At 31.2% G+C, this 22414-nt stretch overlaps 1 protein-coding gene and 1 long non-coding RNA gene across 2 annotated transcripts; both read left to right on the top strand.

Annotated features, from left to right (window-relative positions):
• The first annotated feature begins 1336 nt into the window (after nt 1-1336).
• LOC134694363 (uncharacterized) lies at nt 1337-5602 on the top strand. Its single transcript, XM_063555367.1, has 4 exons — nt 1337-1427; nt 2440-2516; nt 4034-4348; nt 5400-5602. Exons 2-4 carry the CDS (start codon nt 2462-2464, stop codon nt 5600-5602), a joined length of 573 nt encoding a protein of 190 aa, XP_063411437.1. The 5' UTR covers nt 1337-1427; nt 2440-2461.
• A 363-nt stretch (nt 5603-5965) lies between these two features.
• LOC134695197 (uncharacterized) lies at nt 5966-17733 on the top strand. The gene is made up of 5 exons (XR_010102729.1): nt 5966-6083; nt 8640-8688; nt 9290-9315; nt 10752-10789; nt 17093-17733. It is a non-coding gene; the product is annotated as an uncharacterized LOC134695197 (long non-coding RNA).
• Nucleotides 17734-22414: the final 4681 nt, after the last annotated feature.

The following is a 22414-nucleotide window of genomic DNA, read 5'->3' as shown; positions in this document are numbered from 1 at the left end:
CCCGGGCTTGTATTTCCTATCATGATTTCCCTGATAGAGGGTTACTGATCACAAGAAATTGATAAAACCAGGAGTTCTACATGGTTACGTTGAAATTATCCCTTCGTTAATTTTACGGATGCCAACAGTTGGTTGACTGTTATGGAATATTCGTTTCATAGATGATATCCGATAGTTTCCTTATGTCGTAACTACATATCTGTTCCCTTTTCACAAATGTGACCTACAGAATTAAAATTGAGAATGAAAAGTTGAAATGTGTCAAAGAGACAACAGCTGAAGGCCACCAATGGGTCTTCATTGCCGCGAGAAACCTGAACAAATAATCATACTAGATCAGTGATAATGGACGTCATACTATTCTAAACTCAAAATTATACACATGAAACTAAAATGAAAAATCATACAAGACTACAAAGACCAGAGGCTCCTTACTTGGGACAGGTGGGAAAATGCGGCGGGGTTGAACATATTTGTTTTAGATCTTAACCCTCCTGTATACCTCAATCCAAAAAAAAAAAAAAACAAACGCACATCAATACGCACAGTAAAACTCAGTTTAAGAGAAATCTGAGTCCGATGTCAGAAGACTATTAGAATAATTACCGGGTTTGTAATAACATGAGCAATACGACGGGTGTATTTTTGAAACAGGATCTGCTTACTCTTCGGGAGCACCTGAAGTCACCCAGATTTTTATGGGGTTCATGTTGCTTAGTCTTGTTGTTTATGTTGTATCTTGTGTACTATAATTAGTCTATTTGTCTATTTGTATTATAGGCACGGCGTTGTCATTTTATTATCTATATATAAGTTTTAATGATCCTCTGGTATCTTTTGTCCTTTTTTTATGAATGTTGCCTTTTTGCTTTCTTGATATTGCATATTTGACTGCTTTTTCTGTTACCAATTGTTGGTGTTGTTGTTTTGTCTATAGGCCACCATACGACCTTGAAATACAAATAATTATAATTTAATACGCCCGACGCGCATTGTGTCTACATGTGACGTTCACATAAAATAGTAATAAAAACAAACAAGTACATAATTAACGGCATTGTTAATGTGGAAAACAATAACAAAAAAAAACCCAAACTATTGAATATACATGATGAAATTTCTATGGATTTTATTCTATTGAATTTGAAAATTTTCCATTGATAACTAATCTGTCTCGGAAGTTGAATAAGTGGAAAATGTTGTCACAAAATTACCAATACAGGGAAATTAAGTACTTTAACTATGTATAAAATCGAGTATCAAATTGAACTACACACCTTATTTATCAAAATATAAATATAATGATGTTTTGTATATGCAACCATTGAGAGGAAGACACCTTTATGGTAAAATGTTTAACACGATAAGACACATTTTGATGAGGACAATTTTAATGTATATGCATGCATTTTTAATTATGTGTATCAGTATGTATATTTGTGTGAATGTTATTTTAGAATCTTTCTCTTTTTTAACCGTAGCATGAAATAGCGTATAGTCGTGAAGTTGAACGCATGGGATTTTAACACATAATTGATAAAATCAAAATCGATTGAGACCAGATGTGTTGCAACTACATAACCGAGTTAAAGTTGTCAAATTACAAGTTTCGATATAGATGTCCAAAAAGGGTTTAAAAAACAACATCATTCATATATTGATGTACTCGAAAATCCATACTCATTAATATAGTTCATACAAAATAATTACAACCAATTTACATATATTTTCCAGGTACTATGACATTGTATTTAAATGATTACCACCACTTGGTATTCTTAGATCAAAAGATCAGTACACAGTCTTGCATATATATATATACAACTCGTCTTAACATCAACCCAACAATGTTAGATCTGTAAATTTGCTTTTGCAAATTTTTTGTTCTGCCCTCGCCGGGATTCGAATCCATGCTACTGAGATATCGTGACACCGAATCGCCTGTACTGTAGCCGTCCCGCTAGACCACACGACTACCGGGGCTTTATGCAAATGAATCTTACGGTGGCCGGGTGTTGCCTCTCCACGTCAGTTTTAATCTAGTGTCGTACTACAGTACATGATATATAAGGCATGGAGATGTTATTTTTACAGATCATTTAAATTATCTATAGTAAAGAATCCTACAAATTAATGTAAGATACAGGCACAGAAAATAATTATATTTATAAGTACGTCTGAGCCAGTGACAACTCTACAACAGATTTATCAATCGGATCACCAGCAGTGATGGTGATACAAGAATGTGTACATTATGTATATACAACTCGTAAAATATATATATATTATACGAAAAAAATAAAAACACAGCATAATATTACAAATAAACTGAAGCAAATGATAAATTCGATAACCTCTATTTTGGAAAAAATATAGATAACTCTTTGAAGTGTCACTACAATCATATTTAAAAAGTAATTTTTGGGTTTCTTTTTTCAGACATAGAAGAAAGTGTTGAAATATGATAACAGTGTCAATTTTGCTGGCCATTACAGTTCATTTACAAATAGTTTCAGGTATATAAATAATATAAACTTCGAAAACTAGCGACACACACATGTCACAAAATTACCCAATTTACGAGAAGCCACTAGCACTAGAAGAGAAAATGCATATTTCCAATATTATAGTGTTTTACATATTTTCCAAAAAGAGAAAAATTCATGTTTGTTTTGCTACATGACTTTCAACTTGCATTACTACAGCTGTATGATGTATCTGTACAATGTACCATGCTACTTATCCCGTATGGGTATTCAATTAAAGATATTACGGAAATATTATTTTTAAGGTATTAAACCACTGATTCATAGCCGGATTGCTTTCTCTCTTAAAATATGCAACTTTAATCATGTATGCCTACTTTATCGTAAGTTCAAACAAATTGCAGTTGTTTCATGTCAAAACTATACCGTATCCTCACTTGTGCATACAAGTTTATACCTTTAACATGTTTGATTGCATATTAGAGTGTACTGGTTACGGGAGTTTTATAGTACAAAAAATGTCCTTCTAATTTAAACAACAAGGCAAATGTGTTCTCCTATTAAAATTGTATATACTTTTCTATTATTTAAAAGAAACTTACAACAAGTGTTCTATGGTGTTGCCAAATCCCCAAACCTTCATTGGAGACCAAGAACTACCCTAATATTTTACTTATTGATAAAGATATAGCTCTGCCTAGGAACAATTTTGTATTAAATATGTACTACTCTCTTTTGTGTTCTTTCTGAACGGCCTACATTAGTGCTTCTATACCTATAACGACTTAAAGCTTGAAATGGTGCTTAAACATATGTCTATTGTTGAGCACAGTGTGTAGATCTCTGGGTATATTTGTTTATTGTGCAATCGCTATAGTTTTGTCCATCTTTCTGTTGTAGCATCTGAATATGTTAAAAATATGGTTTCTAGAAAGCAACTATAGTAAAATAAACGCATAGAACCAACTCCAATACACATGAGGACTGTTTTGCGATATTATCCTAAAAAGACTTACGTGACAACTATATTTTGAAAAAAATAAACACATGTCGATTGTCTCCCTTTGAAAAAAAAAATTAATGTACGTATTGTTATACGTTTACTTTTCTACATTGGCTAGAGGTATAGGGGGAAGGTTGAGATCTCACAAACATGTTAAACCCCGCCGCATTTTTGCGCCTGTCCCAAGTCATGAGCCTCTGGCCTTTGGTAGTCTTGTATTATTTTAATTTTAGTTTCTTGTGTACAATTTGGAAATTAGTATGGCGTTCATTATCACTGAACTAGTATATATTTGTTTAGGGGCCAGCTGAAGGACGCCTCCGGATGCGGGAATTGCTCGCTACATTGAAGACCTGTTGGTGACCTTCTGCTGTTGTTTTGTTTATGGCCGGGTTGTTGTCTCTTTGGCACATTCCCCATTTCCATTCTCAATTTTATTCTGTTCTTTATGATTGCATAGTTACATTGTGTCAAATAGTGATAATCTTATCCCGTCGTGACAATTATATTAAAAACATTCGATTTGTGTATTTTTTAATTGCAGGAGTTTTAAATGATATAGTACCAATCAGGGCTCATAGAGGAGAAAAGGTGGTTTTGAAATGTTCCAGTTCCGGAACTGAAAAGACTTGGTTCGGACCAGATCTCAACGATTCTGCTCATGAAAGAACATTGATGTATTTTTCGAATCATCTTAAAAACCCGAAACTGAATCTATCCAATTACTTCGTTCAGGCAAATGAAGGAAACTATGACTTAACTATTTTCAATTTCCAAAAGGGAGGTATAGGTCTTTATCGATGCAAATTTCTAAATAACAGAACGTTTGACGAAACTAAGTATAATGTTTCCTTATTAGGTATGTTTACCATATCAACACGTTATTTGATTTGACGATGCTTCATTATACTGATAATACCAGTAATTCAAATCTTCGAAACAAAATTCAACATGTAAATTACATGTAAATAGCAAATTTACAGCATATCATATTTTAATATATGCATCCGGTACATACATATGTATTGACTAATCCTTTTTATAGAAACAATCTACTATATCAAAGAATAGATTATTAAGAGCAAACACACATACATTAAATCAATCAAAAAAATTTACAAGACAAAAAGTTGAATAAAAGACTTCGGCTTCGGGTCATCCATTCTAAAAAAAAACTATATGATTGATTCGACTTCATTTTTTGGGTATGTTAAAGCTGCATAACGTTACGTTTTAGGAAGCAAGTCTGAAAAAAATGCTTCAATTTCGCTTGTACTTTTTCTTATTTTTTCTGAGGTAGATACAATAAAATTGTGGATTTTGTCAAATTGATAGAAAGATAACAATTTAAGAAAGACAGATTTCCTTTTACTACACTTGCTTAACTTATTCAGATACGGAATTTCTCCTGTATTTCACCTATCAACATACCAAACCACCTACCAAACTTGCTAAAAACTACTGTTCGTTAAACAAAACGATTTGTTTCAATACGCCAGAACATTTGTTAATTTTTTGTTGATTGTTTTAGTACGCCAAACATTTATTAATTCTTTGTTGATATAGTATATATTTATTAGCTAAGAAAAACAGAAATAATTTCTATCCCAGGAATAGATTATTTCAGGTGTATTTGTCAAAACCTATTGAAAAGCTTTGTCCTTCATGTTATTCAACATTGCACTTCATTATCTTTTAAATTCGACCTGATGAGTCTTATGAAAATGAAACTCGCGATTGGTGCTCACAATGTTAAGCATGGTATCTATGAGGATTTTATTTGACCTGGTCAAACGAAGATCCGCGAGTACCGAATTATTACAAGGTTGACACTAAATATCCATGATATGTGATACATATTAGACAATATTTGTATATATTGATAATACATTTACTGCTTTTCGTCAAAGACGACGTCGTTGAAACATCCAAGGACTATGAAGACAGAAAGAATTTAGAAAACACACCAGGCATTCAAGTAAATGTCAAGGAAACCAGTTCTCAATGTAAGTACATAGGAAATATCCAGCAAACACGATACTTTTTCAAAATCTGTTTTGTGTTATTTTCAATGAAATATAATCCAATGTTTCATAAAGCAATAGTTTTATGAAAAGCGGAAGCACTTCATTCTAATACGATCAACGCTTTATTAACCTGTAAAATGATAAAAAGAAGTATTGATTTCTTAATCATGTTAATATAACATGCTACAATCAAGAAATTATTCTAGAGTTTCGTTTGTTTTTTCTGTACATGTATAAACATTTGTATATTATACGAACATGATGGATAATATTGGTTGTGGTTGTTATCGACCAATCAAACATACTAACTCTGTTAAAACATACATGGAATACATTTATTTAGTCTTTATCATGTTTACCACTTTCTTTGTATATTTCCATTAAAGCTGGACTGCACTTTAACCCTGTATTCTTATATAATTTAATACGTGTATGCCTCTATTGTAGTAAGTCCTAGACTTTCAAAACCTGATTCGACATTAACGATAATATTTATCGTTGTATTTCTGCTCGTGATATCCCTGAAAATTCTCGGAGTTACTGCTCAAAGAAAGTGGGGATATTTAGGTAAGACAAACGAATACGAAAACAGTGCTATAAAATTAAAAAAACAAACAAATGAAATAAATAATACGGATACCCTTCTTAAAATATTTTAGAGTATATACAATCTAAGACTTTTTCATCTTGTAACAGTATTAAGAACATTTGACTTTTCTAAATTTTACACAAGTATTCCCCATTCTAAACTAAAAGCAAATTGAAAAAAGTTGGTATTGCTTTGTTTCATAAAAAAGAATGGCCATTGTAGATACAAGTATATTTGAAGGGAGGGATAAATCCTACTGTGTAAGGTATCACTCTGATTCAAACAAAAAAATCACTGAAACTGGCATTATCAAGATGCTTGATCTCTTGACTGACAACATATTTGCTACCTTGTAGGACGTGTTTTTCAACACACTATCGACATTCATATGGGAACTAATTATAGCCCTCTTCTTGTCGACTTGTGCCTGTATTCTTGTGAGGCTTATTCAATACAGGAACTTTAAGTAGGAAAGGAAAGAAGTTAAAATTCAGTTCCCGTTTCGTGAAAATGACCTACCGAATAATATTATTTATCGGGTGTGTATGTATGTATTGTGTCTTGTGAACTATTATTTGTCTTTTTTCTTTTTTAGCCATGACTTCGTTAGTTTGCTTTCGATACATGAGTTTGAATGTCTCTCTGGTATATTTTGCCCCTCATTTACTTATCATTCCGTACGCAAGATGGGTGTTGTTTAAAATATTTTAGAATATTTCGGGCGTAAATATTGATATATGTTTATTTGACTAATAAAATCCATAAATATGAATATTTTACACCAAATTACAGTAATATATTATTATAAAACATCAAATTGATATATGGTTTTACTAATAAAAGACACAAATAGAACATTATCATTTACTTATATTATTAATCGTATAATTTAACAAATTTAATTCGTTTAGGGATAGTCACATGTTAAACTATATTTTCGAAGGTAGAGAGAAAACGGCGGATAGCAAAACGCATATTGACCTGCAAAAAGCATATTGCACGGTTATTTTTAGAATGTCTAAAAACCAATATACTTTGTGACGTCGTGTAATGAATTTCAGGATATTGTTTAACGTTTTGAAACACATAATATATCTGGGATCGATTATTTGATGAAAAAAATCTTCAAATACATAAGATGTCCAAAAAAAAAGTAAATGAAATAACAACTAATATTATTAATTCGTATATTTTAACAAATTTGATTCGTTTAGGGATAGTCACATGTTAAACTATATTTTCGAAGGTAGAGAGAAAACGGCGGATAGCAAACGCATATTGACCGGCAAAAAGCATATTGCACGGTTATTTTTAGAATATCTAAAAACCGACATACTTTGTGACGTCATGTAATGAATTTCAGGATATTGTTTAACGTTTTGAAACAAATGATATCTGTGATCAATTATTTGACGAAAAAAAATCTTCAAATACATAAGATGTCCCCAAAAAAAATGGTTAATGAAATAACAACTAATATGTTGTTATTGTCAAGGAGACAATGTAATATATATAGAGTTCCAACAAACCTAAATGACGATTTTGATACAAACATGGTCGGAAATTAATAATATAACAAATATAGCCTTTGTATGAGGTCAATACAGGATATATCGACCCAAAGAAGTATATCGACTTCGGACTTCGTCCTCAGTCAATATACTTCTTTCAGGTCAATATATCCTTGTATCGACCTCATACAAAGGCTATATTTGTATAATAATGCAAACTAATTTGAAAAAATAAAAACATAATCGGTTTTATCACTATCTGTATCGCTCTACTCAACTGTTCGTGATATTGCATATCATGATTTTGTGACGTCAACTACCTTTACCTCGCTTTGAGAGAGTTGATCCGGTCATATTATCGATGTCGAAATGGATGAAATGACGTTGATAAATTGATAATCATTTCTTTTTCAATTAAGTATCTAAGTTTTGTGTAAAATATGATTTTTTAAAGTGTGATGTTAATGTGCTTCTATGATGTCTATGTTTGATATATATAAACCCTTTATTCAAATTAACAATTGTTAAATAATTTGGAGACATTTTCAGGTCGATAGTACTTTATCAAATGATTGTTGTACATTAAAGTGATTATACAATCTTTATCAATGTTTCTACTTTTTCAATTCATGGGAACACACAATGATTCATCTATCATAATAACATTAATGGTACCAATTTTCCTGCACCAGATGCTCATTTCGACAATACATGTCTCTTCAGTGATGCTCGTGGCAAAAATATTTGAAATCCAAAGCTTATATAAAAGATGAAGAGCTATAATCTTAAAGGTCCAAAAAGTAAAGCCAAATCCGTGAAAGGAATCAGAGCTGTGCATGAGGGAGATACATTCCTTAATTTATAATAATTTCTAAAATTTTGTAACAGCAAATTTTAATAACACAAAAAAATCCGTATTTTCATGCCAGTACCGAAGTACTGGCCACTGGGCTGGTGACATAACTTATCAGAAGTCATGTTATTGTTAAGTACATGCTTTCAGATTATTCAATATACTTATAGGAAAAAGAATGAATTCCGTCGTTGTGTCATTCAGAAAGGATGCAGAAAGGTAAAATTTCATCTTTTCAAACCTATGATCTATCATCACAAACATGATATAAAATTTTGTCAGACTGATGAAACCAAACAACAGATGGCATATACAGAATGTTTGAGCTCAAACGTCCTCAATATAATTGTCTTCGTGAAGTTTGTAACATTTGTATTTACCTATAAACAGTGACTCATCATGTCTGTAATTTTCAAGCAAATGACTGTTAGCTACCCATAAATAGGGACCAGTTCTGAATAAACTCATAAAATTAACAACTGGACGTTTGGCAGCATTTAACACACAAAAAGATGATAGGTGGTTTTTTTTTAAATATAGTACGCCATTTATCTGCTTAAAATTGTTATTTAACACGTTTACAAAATAAGCCGTCCGTTTGACTGTATCGGATGATTAAATTAAGACATGTCCGGTCAAAATGAATATGATAAATCGGATGCAATATCCAGGGAAAGTAAAAAACATAACAGAAACTTGATGATACATTTTAAAGGCTGTAAAGTGTATGGAAATCTAATATATAATTTTACTTGAAACAAATCTACTGAGATTGAACAATATCTTTTACTAATAGAATTAACAAAAATTTATATTTTAGGATTACGTTAGCTGACGATATTACAGGTAAATGGAAATTTTATGCATTCTTTCTTTTTTTCACCTATAGCTAAGTCATATTGGAGCATAATTTGTAATTTAGTCATAAACATGATAAAATCTTAACTAAATGACTTTAACTTTTTGTTAAATTAACTTCATATGGTTGTTTATTCCAAAATGATTATTCATATTATCAAATTAGAGGCTTTTCAATAATTACTATGACAATAAAAAGATGTTGCATGCTTGCAAAAAACCTGGGAGGGTGGTGTACCAGTACTACATGAGAACACACAATAAAAATAGTTGAGAAGGGCTGAACTCATCAAATCAAAACAAACAATGAAAACATCTACCAAAATAGAGGAAGGACATAGCAGGAGTTTAATACATCTCCACAAAAAAAAAGTACAGATCTGAGAGTAATCAAATTTCCTGACAGGTAGTTCAAAGCCACTAACCACTCAAAAAAAGAATGCATCTAAAACAAAAAATCACATTTTCTTGTTATCAAAGTTTCTTACTATTTTCATTTTTCAACTTTATCAAATGTTTAATATTTCTTATTGGCCGTACACAAGCTGTCAGTAGTCAACTTCCGTCTTCATTTGAAGTCTATAATGATCTCGACAATCTTCATTGACGAAAATATTAAAAAGTAGTTGCTGTGCACGTGGTACATAACATGAAGTTCATTTGTGTACCAATTTTCCCACTGAGTATTAAATAAGGATTGATCAAATCGAAAATTAACGTGAACTATGAGAAAGAAAAAAACCACTTGGTTTCTATAATTGAATTATCGCCCCTTTAACATAATGACTTTTTACTCGTTTGAACACTTTCTTATGTAGTGGTTTCGTCAAATCCAATCTATCTATTTAAAGGGAGAGCTCTAATATAAGATTATGAATGTTGGGCACAAACGATAATTTATTATTAAATATCAGCTAAAAAGTCAAACAATAAGAAAACTAAGTCATTTTCAGTATTTCTGTCAATTCTAAACTTATCTACTACGGTAAATTAGTTCTATTTCGACTATTCGCTAACAAGCCATTCAGTTCTGTTAAAGAAGTTTTTCTGATCACACAAACCGTTTTAGTTTGAAAGTTTTCAAAGTTGCACACGAGATCTCCGTTTTGTCAACGAAAGAATCAGCAGTGACACTCGAATCAAACAAGTTAAAAGGCCAAATAAAGTACGAAAGGGTTATAATATAAAAAGAAGAAGATGGAGTATGATTGCTAATGAGACAACTCACCACAAGCGACCAAAATAACACAAAAATTAACATCTATAGGTCTCCGTACAGCCTTCCACAATGAGCAAAGCCCATACCGTATAGTTATTTTAGTATATCTGAAACAATTTGCCTACAGAGCCATCAACGACTATTGCAACGTAAGATGACAAGGGGAACATACCTTGATTATATGTTTAATATTTCTTTATTTTAGAACAGCCTGGTCTTATTGATGAGTCAGTGGAGCCTACAGTAAGCACACATATGTTATTTAAACTCAATTGTTTTAAATAACATAAGAAACTAAGGACCCTGTGTGGGAAATTGACAAAGAGCAAGATTTAATTTTACCTGCGACAGACAGAAAAAACTGTTGAAATGAATAAAAAGTAAAATCACAAATAGACTAAACTCCAAGGAAAATTTAAAACGGCAAAAGTCCGTAATCAAATGGCAAATTCAAAACCTCAAACACATCAAACTAGTAGAGATAAACTGTTATATTTCTGATTTGGAACAGGTTTTTGCTTATGTGAAAAAAGGGGGTTAAAACTTTTTATAGCTAGCTAAACATCTAACTTGTATGACATTCGTATACAACTCCATTATACAAAAAAAAACGATATGTGACCAAAACAAACAGACATAATACATGTAATATGTTAAAATGTAAGATGGGAACAGCAGTCAAACTTCTGTTATTATATAAATCACTACAAAAATAAACACATATAGAAACATAAATTAACCACGACCCAATAACACAATGGCGGGATTTATAAGAACAGAGCCACGTCAGATGTAAGAAAAAACACAAAAAAGGCATGAAGACAAAACATATGAGCAAAAAGTAAAGACAACAACACAGAAGTTATCATAGAACGATAATATAATTCCGGGATGTAAAAGTACACAACAACGTAATGTAACAAAGTAATACAACAAAAAAACTATAACACATCATTAAGAAGATAACCTACGTCAGTACCCATAATCTGTACATCAAGACCATCGTATATTATTTAAGAAATAGTTGATACGGAAGATTTACCAACACATTATAGGTACCTTCTAATGAACTGCATTGAAATACCCCTGGTGCTTCTTAGCTCGTTTTTCATAGAGTCTGGTACTGAGATGATCATAAATACCAAATTCGAGGTAAAAGTCTAAAAATGAGGCGGCGGAACCTATGTCTGTTGATTTTTAAAGTTTTATTTCCCGGGATTGCAGTTTGGATTGTTAATGGAAAGAACATCCTCAATCTATGTAAATCTGAAATTAAATGACCTAGCTTTTTTTTTTTTTTTATCTTATTGTGTTTAACAAGTGTCTGAAGGAACTCTGATTCATATGAATTAAGAAGAGGTCTGCAAGGAGAGACAGAAAGTTCATTCTCAAAGGCATGCGGAATCCACATATGCGGGTAACAATTTCACAGAATTTCCAAAGCCCCTCTTTCATCACGAACAGAATTTTTGTCAATCTGATGTACAATTCTTTATTCGAAAATGAAAATGAACCGGTAATGTACCATTGTTTGTACGGAGTATTGTGATATTAAGGTGTCTTATACAAACAAGGTAAAACTTTCGATGTCTTGTTCAATGTTATATTCATTGAAGCCATGTAATTAAAAAAAATGAAAGCTAAATGTTATCATACATTCGAATATCGGATGATAGATTGGATATTCGTCAAGCAGTAGAAAAAAAGACCAATCGAATAATATGAATGTGGACATGATATTACAAAAATTCAATGAAGGTCAAATAAGTCCTAATGCAAAAGGGGATATAACAGACTACAAGCATCCACAGATAACTAACGATCGATAAACAAGAAGCCTAATGACTATTTTGGAGGAATGCATTAGGCCAGAAATATAAGCAATTCCTAATTCTCAACACAATAAATTGAGATATTTACGAGCATAAAATTCAAGAAAATTTAGGCTACAAATTTACGTAATAACCTTTGCAATTCGACGAAAAATTTCTTAATTTAAGTTTTGTGGAAAGACCACAAAAATTGACATTCTTACCTTTAGTTCACAAATCGATAGACCGAAATAAAGGTATCTTTATTTAGTCTCACTAAACAATTGCATATCGTATCTATCGTTTATCGTAACATACTAGAATATACTTTGCATTTGTAAAGTGATCCTATCCCTGATTGCGACGTTCTGAAAGAATGTAGATTTACAAGGAGAAAGATGAATACATATCACGAAATGCTTTGTCTGTCAAGACACTCTGTCTGGCTTCATTCAGAGTTTATGCGATCAGTGTTTGATTTTATCTTTATGTTCTAAGAAATTTAACATCTGTTATCTAAGTTCAATTGATTACGTAAGCTTATATTTACCCACTCTTAGGAAATGTCCCCATTCATTCTTTCTCAGAATCTAAATAATACGTGTTTATTTTTTAAGTCCAATACAAAGCTACAAAGTTTATATTCAGAATTTTAGTTACACTTTATTGCTTCCTAACCAACTACCAACGTGAACATAAATTATTGAAATATTATGAGCTTTTTAAAACACTGCACATGAGATGTTTAAACTAGTTAGTGATGACAGGGTTTAGTTATAACCAGCATAAACACCTTGCTCCTTTATAACAATTTGCATCTTTGAAAGAAAGAAAATTGTAAACAAAGCAGGTTAAGCTGGGGTCACATATTCACGAATTTTACTGCCGTCCTTGACATGACCATTCCCGATGAAAATTTATTAAAGTCTGCTCAAGATCCTGTAAATCGAAATTCAGACTTTAATAAAAATTGGTAAAAAAAATAATGTAATCACGACAACAATCAGATATTGTTCAGGAAGCGTCGATATTCAACCGTTTCCAAGCGAATTTATCCCGATAATCCCGTTCTAAGTCCGTTTCAAATCCGATTTGTATCTTTCGCCTGGTAAAATTCGACCAAGTCTGTCACGACTACGTCCGATTCTACTGAATGTAATCCGACAGCGATCAGACAGTGACCAAACAGTGAACCGACGCTGACGGAAGTTATCTGTTCGAAAACTGTCGGGATGATCAGTTACTGTCGGAACATAATCCTATCACGGTCTGCTCTATCGCATTGCAAACGACTTTGTCGGTCTCAGTTGTATTGTATTCTGTAATTTTCGGGTAATTTGACGAATCTCGAATTAATAACGAGACTGTTTCGGAACGGTTTCGGAAAAAAAAACGGTTCGCAATCGACAAGATCTGGATGCAATCTGGATTCAATCGGCAGAAAATCAGCAATGAAAAATTTCTCCATATCATTCCCGTTCAACAGGACCCCGTCCAGAGTACACAGAACATTAATAGGAATCGATCCGATACAGCAGAATCTGTCACGACATAGACACCATTGTAATCCGACTAGACAAAATCGGCTGAGTTTCCCCGAATGTTACGGGACGCACCTAACTGTCGGAGTGCTTTCGGACCCTTCTTGACCCGTAGGAATCTGTCACGAACTTAAACGACTGCGTTCAGACTAAAATAGGGCATTCCAGATAGTTGAGGATAGTAATCCGACTTTTTCATTTTTCGTGTCGTATCGCTGTCTGATCTCAAACGGGAGCAATACTCGGCAATGTGTGAACCCCGCATTAAGTTGGTAGATAAGACACTGCTGTATCTCAGTTACATAACTGCAAATAAATTGTTAAACCTAATTGTCGCTCATCAATACCATTACTAGTGTTATGATATGTGTACACATGAAATTTATAAGTGTTTTTTTCCTTTAGCGCTGGATCGATACCACTGACTTTCATTCATCTAGGGTATTATAAGTTCAGCATTCTTTATGGCAAACCGTTTTACTATTTATTCGAATTTGATGATATCTCCTTTAATTTATAAGATATCTAAGAGAACATATAATATTTCTCCTTAAATATATAAGATGTCTTATATAGTTTCATTTTATAAGATATCTGATATATTATATGAGATATAATATAAGAAACTATTAATGCTATAAAGGATATCTTATATATTATAGTAGATATCTCAATAGTTTATAAGATATCTCAATAGTTTATAAGATATCTCAATAGTTTATAAGATATCTAATAAAGTTCATAAGATATCTAATAAAGTTAATAAGATATCTATATTGTTGTTGTGTTTTTAAAAGTAATTAACTCCGTTATGACAACAATAACAACTTGTTAGCTTTATATTTTATGAACTTATTACCCCATTTTATCATCAATTTCTTCGTCTATTGAATCCTTTCAATTTTTCTCCAAAACGCTGTGTTGTATTTATAAAGGGTTGTGGCATCTATTATGTTTTAAAAGGGACGTAGCTCCTTACTAACCTCATATGGTAACTAGCTATGTATGGTAACTTACTCAATACTATTTAAGACAACCTACATCAGATATATAGTCAACACGTGTAGTCCTTTAACCAATCATACCTCTTTAAATCTAAAGGAGGTAAGATAAAGAAAACTATATAAGATATATCATAAACTATATAAGATATCTTACAAACTTTCTTATGAACTTTATTAGATATCTTATAAACTTTATTAGATGTCTTATAGACATTATTTGATATCTTATAAACTTTTTTTAGACATTTTATAAACTTCATTAAATATCTTATAAGCTATAGTTTATATCTTATTAACTTTATTAGATATTTTATAAACTATATAAGATATCTCCTATTATATAAAAGATATCTCGTATAATGTATAAGATATCTCCTTTAATATATAAAAAGAGGGACGAAAGATACCAGAGGGACAGTCAAACTCATAAATCGAAAATAAACTGACAACACCATGTTTAAAAATGAAAAAGACAAACAGACAAACAATAGTACACATGACACAACATACAAAACTGAAGAATTAGCAACAAGAACCCACCTTAAACTAAAATATATAATATAATATACAAGATATCGCCTCAAAAATATATAAGATATCTTATATAATTTCATTCTTATAAGATATCTTATATAATTTCATTCTTATAAGATATCTTATATAATTTCATTCTCATAAGATATCTTATATAATTTCATTCTTATAAGATATCTTATATAATTTCATTCTTATAAGATATCTTATATAATTTCATTCTCATAAGATATCTTATATAATTTCATTCTTATAAAATTTCATTTTAATAAGATATCTTATGTACTTTCATTTTAATAAGATATCTTATGTAACTTCATTTTTATAAGATATCTTATGTAATTTCATTTTTATAAAATATCTTATGTAATTTCATTTTGATAAGATATCTTATATATTATATAAGATATTAAGATATCTAAAATATAATATAAGATATTTATCAGATATCTGATATATAATATAAGATATTTATAAGTTATTTTATTATAATATAAAATATGTATAATATGTTTTTAATGTTATATAAGATATCTCATAAAGTTTATAAGATATTTTTCATACTTAATAAGATATCTCCTTAAGTTTAAAAGACATCTCATGAACTATATAAGATATCTCATAAACTATATAAGATATCTTTTAAACTATATGTATATAAGTAATAAAATTAACGGTACCAATTTTCTTGCACCAGATGCGCATTTCGACAATACATGTCTCTTCAGTGATGCTCCTGGCCAAAATATTTGAAATCCAAAGCTTATATAAAAGATGAAGAGCTATAATCCAAAAGGTCCGAAAAGTATAGCCAAATCCATGAAAGGAATCAGAGCTTTGCATGAGGGAGATACATTCCTTAATTTATAATATTTTCTACCATTTTGTAACAGCAAATTTATAAGATATCTTAATGGTTCATGTGATATCTTGAAGTAAGTATAAATAGCAAAACGGCTTGTCATAATTCTTGACCTTTACATTTCTTAAACTATAACTTTTGATACATATATTATCATGAGACCAAGATTGCAACTCCCCTCGGATTGGTTTTCGCATATGGAATCGAGTATTTAACTACATTCCTTTTGGTCATACAATTCTTCCACGATTTCGATGCTTGAATATCAGTGCCTCTAAAGATATATATTCGGATTAGGTGAAGATCAATCCAGAGACACGATTCCACACAAGAAATATATGAAGTGTTTTTTTTTCTCGTTGTGTATGTGTGAATGTGATTTTTTAAAAGACATTGTCAATGTGTGTAAACGAATACGGTATAAACAAATCTTCATTGCCTACATCATGTAAATAAATACCGAGAACGGCTGGGATTAATTTTCCCATAAGAGAAACAAAACAATTACCATGAATAGTTGTTTACTACCACTCGTGATCAATTTAAAAACCTTGGTATTAAATCAATTCATAATGAATCTCCACAATACAAATTGTAATCTTAGGTTGTTACGAAGCAGCTTCAAATGCATATTTTATTCTTTTTTATCACCCTTATGAAATAAGCAATTAGCTGAAAGATGAATGTAATTGATTTCCTCAAATAATTTATTGGACTATTTCAGTTGTGTATGTTATTGCATGTATATAGACATTTACTAAAAATTGAAAAAGCATCACGTGATTGTATTACAGGATGGGTTGAATTATGTGGAGGTTTTGACAGAGCCACTAGCATCAAGACAAACTAGAATTCGAGGAATAGAAAACAAAATAATGTATTCAGAAATTGATCATTCATTAAAGGCATAAGATGAATAATCAGACATTAATAAATGAGGAGCGAAAGATATACATGTATAATATAAAACATGTTTTTTTTTATATTATCAATGTTAAAAAAATACTGTTGTTTATTTTTTATGTTCTTAATCTGAATATAATTTCGATTCTCGTGTGTTATTAATTTTCATCTAATTAACTAAGGCAAACAAGACCCGATGATTGAACATATTTCCACATTTGAATAAAGTAATAGATTGGAAATGAAATAGGCATTTTGTATTTGTAGACGACCTTTGAAAAAATCGAAAACGTCCGATAGCAATGGTTACAGGAGGTGTGATGAGATAATTGAAGCTGTTAATTTTCTCCTTGATAATATTTATGTACGTTTCGGCAACAAAGTTTATCGACAGGTTGTAGTTATCCCCATGGGCACTAATTGTACCCCTTTAATAGCAGACTTGTTTTTGTACTGTTACGAACCACAGTTTATGACTAAACTCAGTAAAGACCCGTCGAAATTGCATTTAATTGATAAATTCAACAACACTTACCGTTATCTTGATGATATTTTTTCGTTAAAAAATCAAGAATTATCTCAAAATACTGCTGAAATTTACCCTCGGCTAAGGAATTTACTTAAATGAATCCAAATTTATTCGGTAATAACTGTCCTTTCCTGGATTTAGATATTTCAGTTTTAAACGGGAAACTCCACACTAACATTTACGACAAAAGAGACGATTTTTCGTTCCCAATTGTTAACTTTCCATTTTTAGATGGTGACGTTCCTTTGACACCATCTGACGGTGTTTATATTTCATAGCTTGTTCGCTATGCCCGTGTCTGTTGTGACGTTTTAGATTTTAACGAACGCAACCTATGTATAACTGGTAAATTATTAAACCAGGGATATCGTTACCATAAACTTTTACTAAATTTTTCCATAGATATAAAGATTTGGTTTTGAAGTTTGGTTGTACCTGTAGAAAACTTATTTCAAACGGGATAGCACATCCTCATTTTTACGGAAATGTTGTTAACCGTGCCCGGAAATTTAGAAATGATCCATGTAAACGTGTCGCTCAATAAACTTATTCTAAAAGGTTACCTATTCAACACTGTTATAAGATCATTGAATATTGTTTTTATTTGTATAAATATTGATTTTGTTATCAGTAAATTAAAAGCCAACTAAATATTACTAGTATGTTATATACATATACATATACATATACATATACATGGATCTACAATCGATACTTGTAACTTGGCATTGCACAAGGTCATGTTTTTCTTTGGCTGTTTATGACGTATTTACATTAAATCCATTGGATGTTGGATATGTACGGATTGATAATTTAATTTCAGATGCATGATTTTTTATTAGTTGTTAGTGGCTTTTAACTAGCTGTCAGATAACTGCGAGTACTCTCAGATCTGTTCATTGTGCCTTTTTGTGTCGGGATGTATAAGTACCCGGCCATGTCCACTTGTATTTTTGTCCATCTGATCAGTTAAGCCTTTTCAACTGATTTTTATAGTTCGTTCTTATGGAGTACTGTTATACCACTGTCCCAGGTTAGGGGAGGTTTGGGATCCCGCTAACATGTTTAGCCCCGCTACATTATTTATGTATGTGCCTGTCCCAAGTCAGGAGTCTGGAATTCAGTCGTTGTCGTTTGTTTATGTGTTACATATTTGTTTTTCGTTCATTTTTTTACATAAATAAAGCCGTTAGTTTTCTCGTTTGAATTGTTTTACCATGTCTTATCGGGGCCTTTTATAGCTGACTATGCGGTATGGGCTTTGATCATTGTTGAAGGCCGTACGGTTACCTATAGTTGATAATGTCTGTGTCATTTTGGTCTTTTTTAGATAGTTGTCTCATTGGCAATCAGACCACATCTTCTTTTTTATATTACACACTAAACAAATCAAATGTCATATTGTCTAATTGAGATAAAATTTACACAGAGGAAACAAAAATTATTATTAGAAGAAAGTAATTTCGTTTTCAGTTTTAATTTTAAATATTTGAGAGGTAAGAATTTGTAAATCAATATTTTAATCAACTTATATAAAAAGATTCAAGAAACAAATTTTAATCATACTTGATTTAATATCACGCGGACATGTCATTTTAAATGAATGTCACTAACATTTAAATTATAGATAATTAAAACTTCGTGTGGTAATGACCCTTTACTTAAGAAGATAGTTTTCACTTATATTTGAATTATAGAAGTGAAGTAAAAAAATGATGAGTAAGAGTTCTTTGTTTTGTATGGAATCCAAGTTCATTTTGATTGTAATATGAAGTTTGGTAACTTTTTAAGATTATTACATGTAGCATTAGATTGATAAAGACTAATAAAAATTATGAACATCCAGTTACGATATGTTGTTTCTATATTTACGAAGAATACAGATACACAAAATAATGATTTGTCGACAGTGCTGTCATTATGCGATTATTAATTGTTTACGCACTTCATGCAGAGGCATGTGCATATGAGTTTGTCTTTGCTTTATGTCTTATACCTTTGTATTTGTCTCTTATATATTGGTTATTGCATTCGGTATAAAACATATCATTGAGCATGAAATTGAGAATGGGCCAAAGAGAAACAATCCGAGCAAAGGGCATAAAAAACAGCAGAAGACCTTATGTGTCTATAACACAGCAAGAAAATCCCACAACCGGAGGCGGGCTTCTGCTCGCCCCATTTACACACAACTGTGCTAGTGCAATGAAAATAGACGTCACACTACACCAAAATCATTCAACATAAAAGAGGTAACTGTCTATGGACAAGCGCAAAAATGCGACGGGGTTACACATTTTTATTAGATCTCAACCATCCCCCTATACAACTAGCAAAATATGTAGAATAAACAAACACACAGCAAATATAAGCAGTTAAAACTGTTTATGACAATCTGTTTTACTATTTATTCGAATTGCAAAAATGGATAATTAACAGTTGGAAATGAAAAATTATATCGTTTATCATACATTTTAGTTTTAAGCTTTTAAGAATAAGAAATAAGATTAGTATATGAGATAGCTTTTAAACTATATAAGATATCTCATATACCATATAAGATATCTCATAAACCATAAAAGATATCTCATTAACTATATAAATTATCTTTAAAGTTTACTAGATAGTAAAACTGCTTGTTGTAAATTTATACTAAAATTAGGCAATTTTCATATAATATGTCAAATATGTCAATAAGCAAAATAATCCAGGTATATATAGTATATGTCAAGGTAGTAATTGGTTTAACGATGTTTCAGAAGTTTTATTTTTCAATCATATCTTTGCACCATTCATATGTCTATTCAAAATTGTGTTGCGACTTCTGCTCCTGGATTAACGGATTTGGAGAATTTTATATTCTCGCTTATTATATGTTAATGCATAATATGAATACAAAAAGTTTCGACAGATTTATATCAAAGAATAACTGTAATTACTAAGGAAATACATGATTTGAAAAACACAATTGAATCGTATTTCAGTGATCAGATTTATACCATCCAATAATTGACATACAGTTTGTCAGAGAAGATGACAAAACATACTTCGTTAAGCTCGGAATGTTCACCCACTGGTGTGAAATTCCTAAAACGTGAAACACCTGTCCAATCAATTATCTAGGGCAGATTATTTGTCAATAAATAAGTGGTTTGAACATGTCATATCATATGTCTCACCTTTTCAACTCTAATACATTTTACGCAATTTGTTACAGATAAAGGGTTAATTAACATGTTGAAAGTATCAAACCACCTTGCGGTTGATTTTTTATTTTATATTAGCGATCGATTAAATTTTGTTTGATAAAGGCAAATTAGTATAAGGTTAAGTGACGTAGATTTTTTCTTAAATTGTATTCAATGACTTACTATAATGAGATGTTTAACGTTGTAGACAATTAGTACAATGTCATTAGTGATAGCTGACAAAAAGTGAATTGATACCCGGCCACGTCCACTTGTATTTTTGTCCATCTGATGAGTTAATAAAATTGAGAATGGAAATGGGGAATGTGCCAAAGAGACAACAACCCGACCATAGAAAAAACAACAGCAGAAGGTCACCAACAGGTCTTCAATGTAGCGAGAAATTCCCGCACCCGGAGGCGTCCTTCAACTGGCCCCTCAACAAATATATACTAGTTCAGTGATAATAAACGCCATACTGATTTCCAAATTGTATTTTTCAACTGATTTTTATAGTTCGTTCTTATGTTGTACTGTTATACCGCTGTACCAGGTTAGGGGAGGGTTGGGATCCCGCTAACATGTTTAACCCCGCCACATTATTTAAGTATGTGCCTGTCCCAAATCAGGAGCCTGTAATTCAGTGGTTGTCGTTTGTTTATGTGTTACATATTTGTTTTTCGTTCATTTTTTTTTATATAAATAAGGCCGTTAGTTTTCTCGTTTGAATTGTTTTTCATTGTCTTATCGGGGCATTTTATAGCTGACTATGCGGTATTGGCTTTGCTCATTTTTGAAGGCCGTACGATGACCTATAGTTGTTAATGTCTGTGTCATTTTGGTCTGTTGTGGACAGTTTGTGTCTCATTGCCAATCATACCACATCTTCTTTTTTATATGAGTTTTTTTTTACGTCAATAAGGATAAGGATATAGTTATTTAAGCATTAAACACTGATAAAGCTCATTACTAGTTATTTAACCTCCCCCAACTAAAACATTGAAAGAAAAGTAAGTCTTTTGAATTAGTGTGTTCCTTTTTAATACACCTTTTTCTATATAGTACAAAACTTGCAAAATCCTGACTGACATAAAGGTACTGGATTTAAAACATAATGAGTATGAAGTCATCACTTGAAACATTGATAAGATATCGTACTTTGTTTATGTTATTTTGAAAAGGGAATTTTAAAATACTGACCGAATTCAGTGTCGTTACTATGATATGAATTAACTGTTGTTGGCATGATATATCATTTATATGTTAAAATCATTAGAAAATTTACTGTTTTCAAATTATTCAATTATTTGAAATACTTAAGTTTATCTATCTAATTTGTTGACTGCCTTTCCAAAATGTAAAGTTTTTAAAGCATGTCAACGTATCTGATTTGGTCTTTCAACTCTTTTAATTTGATCACCAATGATTAGACTGATGTTGACAAAACATGAGTCGTCTAGGGTACTACATTATATGGAGGTATATTTGATGTTTAA

The sequence above is a fragment of the Mytilus trossulus genome, chromosome 13 (assembly GCF_036588685.1).
Source record: "Mytilus trossulus isolate FHL-02 chromosome 13, PNRI_Mtr1.1.1.hap1, whole genome shotgun sequence".
Lineage (NCBI taxonomy): Eukaryota > Metazoa > Mollusca > Bivalvia > Mytilida > Mytilidae > Mytilus > Mytilus trossulus.
This window is presented reverse-complemented; position numbering and strand designations above follow the sequence as displayed.